Here is a 7,534-nt window from a genome sequence, read left to right as displayed (position 1 = left end):
CAAAGAACATGTTAATTTCATACTAAACCAATTCTCCATACATTTTGCATTCTAAATTTAAAAAAAAAAAAAATACTCGTATATACTTCAATTTCATTCAATTTGAGTGTCAATACTTGTATTAATATAAGTCAAAACCATGTATTCATTCAATTTCAATTTGAAGACTTCTAGTAAAACATTTGACCATATTAGTATTAACAATAAATATTATATCCAATATGCATTATTCACTACTAGTTATTTTAATTATGAAATAAACAAATAAAACTAACATTTTGTTATTTATAGTTTTATTATAATTGCCCTTACAAAGGCAGACTAGAGGCTTATAATCCAAAATAATTTACAATAAGGAACATAATTTATCATCACACGCTATTTTATAATATAAATCCTATTTGTTAACTATTTTATTGAACATCATAGAGTTGCAATTATTTGTACGATTAGCTGAAACAAATCTATTATTTTATTTAGTTTAAATATATGATAAATTGTGAAGCCATGCATGATACAGAAAAACAACCTAATTTACTTAATATATCAATACACATTTAAGATACCTCAACTTAGGATGCACAATTACACCCCAAATTAAGAAATGATGGCAATTACGAGTGCAAGAGACCTCAAAATTTAAAATACCATATTATGGTATAATATCTGGCAACACCATTTAGAACAATGCCATTTGCAATGAAACTATTTTATTAGTTAATTGATGAGTTTATGTTGAGAAGAAGGCAGGCGACAATGAAGTGGTGCGCTATATCGCATTCGGCTCATTCTATTTATAGTTTTGTATCATTGATTCAAATAGAAATAGGGCTTTATTCACTTTACACTTATCTCTAATTTGAGCCCTACCTAGTCGTACACATAAACATAAATGTGTAGTAGCTAGTGATGCATTGCACCTTTCATTATTCTTCATTTTGTTCACACACTACACTTGGTTGTGGTTGTGCTGTGAGGTCCTACAACATGACACGCACATCCCTTACATCAAACCTAGCACACCAACAACTCTCTCACCTCACACCCTTTTAAGGAAAGAGAAAAAATCTTCACTTTCACACAGCCACAACTTCACCAACGTCTCTCTAACCACTGCTAAATGCTAACCACTCCCATTTTCTTAATTATAACTATAATCTTTTATCAACTCTTTCTAATTCTATTATGTGCACTAAATCACACAAAAATTCAAAAATTAATGGAGATTTATTTAGACATATAAAAGGGTTACAACTTACAATCAAGATTATATGCTAACGTTTGTCTTAAATTAGAAACCAATAAAGGAAAACTTGTTGTTAAACACACAACATCATAATCATCCTACAGTAAAAAAAAAAAAAAAAAGTACTCTATTGTAAGCGGTTAGATTATAAGTTAATGATGAAAGAGCTAAAATATCTTGGCCCATCGTACGGTTCAGAGACTCTTGCTTTTCCCAACACGAAACGTCGTCGTAGCGTGTGGTTGAAATCTCCTCCAGCGATCACCCTCCGTCATACACCACCTCCGTTGAGATGCGCAGCCCTTCCAAACCCCTGCTTTCACGCAATAAACCAACATAAATAATTAAGTTAATAAATAAAAATAATCTATACAAATAAGCGATTGTTTGTTCCTCGTCGGAAACAAAAATTAAATAAAGCTAACCTGCGGATCACGGCCGGATACGTCGTCGTTCTCGCGTTGCCGTTTCAACGAGGATGTTGTCGTTTCCGGTTCACATACGGAAACAGAAGCACCTTCGTCGTCGTCGTTTTTGCACCCGCTGAACGACGACCACTCGCTGCTGGAGGAGCTCGCCGGCGGAGGCGGTGTGGAGGACCACGGCACGACCTGGTTCTCGCCGTCTTCCTCGCCGGATACATCGTCATCCTCCGTGTTTGGTTCCTCGTCATTGCCGGATTCGGTCTCGTCCGGTTCTTCGGCGGCGGAGGCCGCGCAGCGGTGGCAGATGGAGGCGGCGTTAGAGAGTCTGGCTCCGGCGGCCTTCCACGGCGTGGTAGAGTGGCACGTACGGCAGAGGAGGGTTCGCGAGTGTCTGGCGACCAAGAAGTTTGCGCCGTGAACCTTTGCGTCGCAGTCCCAGCATAAGCTGGCCTGGTCCGACTCGCAGAAAATCCTGGCCGGAAGCTTACACAGTTCGCACTTCTTCATCTTCCACTCACACGAAAGGCGATCGTCTCGAAATTTTGTGTTTTTTTTATTCTTTTCTTTTTCTCTCTGTTTATTTTGTGCGATTTTCTTTTTCTTTTTACTTTCTCTCTCCGTTGGGAAGATTGAAAGAAGGAAAAAAAGAAAGGGAAGAAAGAGGATCTGATTGTCGGCGAAATTTATAAAGGAAATTCCAACCTCTGCAGCTTCTGTACTCTGCCGTTTCATCTTTTTTTCTTTTATTTTATTTCAAAACCAAAAATTTGTTTTTCTTATAATAATAATATTTTTTCTTTCTCTTTTCAATATTATTGGAATAAAACGGTTTAATTAAGGTACTCATTGACCAAGACTAAAGAAGAGAGCATTAACATATAAAATAATATAATAATAGATAATTCATAAGATATTTGAATTGCCAAATTTGAAGTACAAGATATTTGGATAAAAGTGATATAATTCAAATAACAACTCAGAGTTTCACGTAACTTCTTGCATTATTATTCGAATGATAAAAGAGAAATTTGAATAAAAGGAAGACATATTCGAATAAGCGTCTTTGTTAGCATTTTATTGAATAATTGGTAAAAACAACTTCGAATATTTGAATAAGGGACAAAAATAGTTCCAATAACACTTCGCATATTTGAATAAGTTGTAAAAATATTGAATAAAAGCCTCACTATTAAAATAAGGAACACAACGTAGATATACATCTAGTGAATAATTCGATTAAAACAATTTAATTTAAATCTTTAAAGGTAGAAAGGTAATTCTACTATTCTCTTATTTTATATTTATAAATTTTTTAATTTAAATCAATTTAATTTAAATTTGTCTATTAAATTTCCACTTTATTTACACCACATTGTTCAGTTTTCTCTCCCTATTTCCTTTTTCTTTTATATTTTTCATTCTCTTTCTTTCCTCACATATACACACGAGGTTAACGGTGTAACATCTCCTTTTTTTTTATAATAAATATATTTTTACTTTTATGATAAATATACTTTTAATTTTAATAAAATATCTGTGAAACTCTGAAAAATATAACTGAGAGAAGTTAAAATGTGAAAGATATATATAAGTTATTGATTTTGTACGAATAATATTAAAAATTGTGTCCTACGTCATCTTTATTACTTATCATCAATATTTAAACATAATTAATGTGTTTTCTTTTGCGTGTAGCAAGGGAGTTTTTGCTCTTGTAACAGTCCTCATTCATTTTTTTATGAGTATAATATTGTGTACTTCATGTTTTTTATTTTAATTTTTGACATCATGGTAAATTCTTGGCTAATGATACAAGTTTAATAAGCTCTTATTAATTTGCAGTAGTAATTTCTTTAAATTACCAACTTATTTTAACTTCCACGTATTTAATGAGCATGGCTTTCTTCTATTTTTTTCAGAGAGATAATTTCCAGCATTTTTAAGAATAATTTCAAATAGTTTTATACAATCATTGATGTTTTAATAAAAAAAAAAACAAAACAAATTAGGTGAAGCATGATTCATGTTCTAAATTGATATTTAAAAACACACTAAATTGAGAATGATAATATCACAATTTTTTAAATAAATATTCAACTTGAGTATAGAAAGATGATTCACTTATAAGTTTTTTTTATTAAAATTCTCATATAAATGGTGTTTAAAAAATTTCATTTATTTAATATATTTGATACGAAGAAATTACATATAAACAAAATTATTTTTTCAGAAACCTATTTACAATAAAAGTTTTAATGAAAATCTTATTGGTCAACATATTCATATTTAAACAACCCGTAAATTTTTTATTTTTTTATAGCATTACAATTAGTAGATATAAACCAAAGAATAACATAATGAACGCTGAAAATACGTTGACTAGACATGAGAAGAGGTATTGTCTTATATGATTCTCCGACTCAATTTCTTATTACGTGACTTTGATTGACCATATTATGAAAACAAGCACATGTTTTGTTTTGGTTTTTTTCTAGTGTTTTTTCGAAAATTAAGAATGTATTTTTGGTATAATAAAATAATATTAACACGACCAAATAATATACGCAGAGCATAATCAGTAAATAAATGAATTAGAATAAGATTGTTTTAATTTAACTAAGAATTTTATGTATAATGAGATTAAGCATTTAAAAAGAAAATTTAATTTTATATAGTAGTTATGTTGAAGTTAAAAAAGTAAAATATATTGGGATAAAAGAGAAAATTAAGAAGAATTTGGAGATTGGAGTAAATGAGAAGGGTGATAATAATTGTGAAAGGTAGTGTGGAATGAAAGCATGGAGAAGGAATGGGAGTGTATGGTTTTGTGGTGTCAGGCGTCGCCAGGTGTATCCTCCTCAGGGAACACCAACCCTTTTTTTCTGTGGCCTCTATTGTAAATTCACACTTTAATAATTACTATTAATGGATAATAATAATAATAATAATAATAATTAAACCATTTCCTTTTTCAATTGATTAAAAATTTGAAAATAAATGAATGGTTGGTGTGGGATATTTTTGAGTGTGGGTGTGATGCGTTGCCAGGTGGCACAAATATACTCTGAAGATTCCGTTTGCTTACGTGGACACTCTGTGATGTGGGATTCGCGTGATTTTGATTTTCCTTGCTGCGCTCCAGCCATCTCTCACGCGCTTCTCCACGTTCTGCCTCACGCCAACCGCTACCGTTTCCTATTCCTCTCTTATTAATTAATATTTTTTATTTATCTATTTTTCTCCGTCACAAGGATATAATATTTTGGTAACTTTTTTTATAATCATCATATTGGTCTATTTGAATTTATATTTAAAAAAATATTTAAAACGGACTAATTATAAACTATTAAGTATACATTGTTAAAAAATTGTTAAAAGTGTGTTGTTAAAAGAACTTTTTTCTTCATATAAACCTTTAAAATAAAAACTTAACTTTTTTATATAAATATTGGAATGTTGATGTTTGTTTTTCAGTTAAATATGTTAGGATTTCTACTTAGAAGTAGTTTGGTTCTTGAACTTTTTTTTCTAACCTATTTTAAGGTTATGATTCTTTTTTCATATATAATTACAAGAACACTTACTAATAAGTAATAATAAAAGTTTAGTTCTTTCTTATCTTTTGATGAAGTCTTTTCCTCGATCTACTCTCTCTCTTTTCTAGAATCATGTTTGAACACTGCCAGTGAGTCTCGAGCTCTCTTCCCCTTCACAAACTAGCATTACTTTTCGTCTCCTAACACGAGAGCTTAGCACGAGATATTTATGTGTTGCTCCCTCCACCTCCTCATTTCCTCCCTCACCTTCCCAACTTTCTGTTTTTTTTATTACAAAAATAACCTTTTTCTTTTCCTTTTTTAACCTTTTTCACTTTTTCACTTTTAATGTTAATTATGAGAGTAACCTTCAACCCTAGCCTTTTACTCTTTTCTCTTGCTCACAGTCCCACCCCTCCTAAAACTTTGAGATCTGCCTGTTTTTCTTCCATTTCCATTACACTCTCATTCTCTGCTCACAACCCCACCCCCTTCTAAAACTTTGAGATCCGCCTCTTTTTCTCCCATTTCCGTCACACTCTTTCCTTTTCTCTAGGTGACTTCTTCCAAACTCTTCAAACTCTACCTTTGCTATCTATCGTGGTGCGGTGGTGTGTTGTTCTTGGTGCGGTGGTTCGCATTGGTGGTGCATGGTGCAGATCGGGGCATGGCATTGCTGTCATAATCAAGATTTTCACCAGACCTATTCCTTCTAAGTGGAACGATGCCGAGAAATGGATAATGAATAGGTAAAACATACATGTTAATCACTAAAAAAAAACATGTTGCACATAACCAAGCAAATCGCATGGCACCAAGCATGGTGAGGGTTGCTCCCGAGTCTACTCATTATGATCATAAGCTCCCCATAGGCAAGGTGACAGAAACATAGAGAGTTTATTTATGTCAACCCACATCACATACGATATTTGAAAAGTTCTCTTTTGTTCCCTTCGATGCTCATTCAGTTTCAGGTCAAGCACATGGAGGCAATCAAGTGGTAGAGTCTTTTCCCCAAAGCAAAGATTTGAAGGAAGTGAATGAATTGGGTGTATCTTCCTCAAGAGGAACAAATGATCAATCAGGTATTATGTTCATTCCCATTAGTTATAATAATATAGAGAGTGGATGTGTTTGGTGGTGAATGATCTAAGATTCTGAGTGAAACACTGAAACATAACACATTTTTATTTTATTTTTTCCATATGTGACGTGTTCGGAGTTTAGAGATAGTGAGGTTAACTTGGTTTTCATGATACAGTGATGCCTTGGATAAGATTCGTTGCGGTGAGAGACATGGGAACTGAAATGACCCCTATGCCAAGTCAAGAACCTTCGCGGACAACTACTCCTGTTGGGTCTGCAACTCCACTATGGAGCCTAGTTTCGTCGATGCCCTCGACTCCTTGTAGAGGTGCACCAGCTCCAACACCTTTGGAAAACATGACCGATGAGTTTTCCAGTTTCCCATTGAAAATTGCAGAACACATTTGTCTGAAGAAGAGATGAAGATAAAGACAAGGCGAGATATTGCATCCCTTAGAGTGCAGCTTGGTAAGATGAACATTGCTGCATGGGCAAGCAAAAATGAGCAGGAAAAGAATCAATCTTCTCCTCAGGGCACCAATATGCAAGAACAGGAGAGAATTGAATTTGAAAACGTGCTACTGTGTGGGAAGAAGCTGAGAAGTCTAAACATACTGTTGTGTGGGAAGAAGCTGAGAATTCTAAACATGAAATTATTCACGCATGCACGTTTTGATAAAAAAAATGCAAACACTATATAAACTAAGTGATGCATGAAAATTATGCCTTTGTGTGTTTATTTATATTTAAATATTTAATCTTGGAATCATCTTACTATAGTTATTTGGTGTTCCCTCTTCCATCCTATGCAGTTGTTTTTTGTTGACAGTGATAGAAACATTGCAAGTGGGAAAGCTATTGGACTTAACACAGTTATTGTAAGCTATAATTTACTATTCACCTTAAACAGATGTTGACATCCGTCGAGGTATGCTCACATCCATTTAAGGGAGGTTTCGAATGTTATTAGGGTTACGTAGCGTTTATTGAGGCATAGTTTTTTTTAAAGCTTTCACAGAGTGCACCACTACCTTCAAGCATAGAGATGATTGAACATTTGTAACTCCTATGAAAATTCCTTTCACCAATCTCTCACTCACCACATTCTCACGCCAAAGAGAAGAGAAAGAATTCCACCACGAAGAAGAAGAATGAAAACATAAACGTAAAACAAAAAAGAATAAATAGGTCATGTGGGAGAGTGGGTAAAATTATAAAATTTTAACCCTAAAAGTAAACTT

General features: G+C 33.2%; 1 protein-coding gene and 1 pseudogene across 1 annotated transcript; one reads left to right on the top strand and one right to left on the bottom strand.

The window, feature by feature from the left end:
- Positions 1 to 1,208: 1,208 nt before the first annotated feature.
- LOC106755713 (putative zinc finger protein CONSTANS-LIKE 11) lies at positions 1,209 to 2,373 on the bottom strand. The gene is made up of 2 exons (XM_014637921.2): positions 1,672 to 2,373; positions 1,209 to 1,559 (listed from the first exon to the last, which is right to left on the bottom strand). The coding sequence occupies exons 1-2, from the start codon at positions 2,176 to 2,178 to the stop codon at positions 1,518 to 1,520; spliced, it is 549 nt and encodes a 182-aa protein (XP_014493407.1). The 5' UTR covers positions 2,179 to 2,373; the 3' UTR covers positions 1,209 to 1,517.
- A 2,295-nt stretch (positions 2,374 to 4,668) lies between these two features.
- On the top strand, positions 4,669 to 6,969 carry LOC106780098 (annotated as a pseudogene).
- The last annotated feature ends 565 nt before the right edge of the window (positions 6,970 to 7,534 follow it).

Source organism: Vigna radiata, chromosome 2 (assembly GCF_000741045.1).
Source record: "Vigna radiata var. radiata cultivar VC1973A chromosome 2, Vradiata_ver6, whole genome shotgun sequence".
Taxonomy (NCBI): Eukaryota; Viridiplantae; Streptophyta; class Magnoliopsida; order Fabales; family Fabaceae; genus Vigna; species Vigna radiata.
Note: the sequence above shows the minus strand (reverse complement) of the source record. Positions and strands in the feature narration are given on the sequence as shown.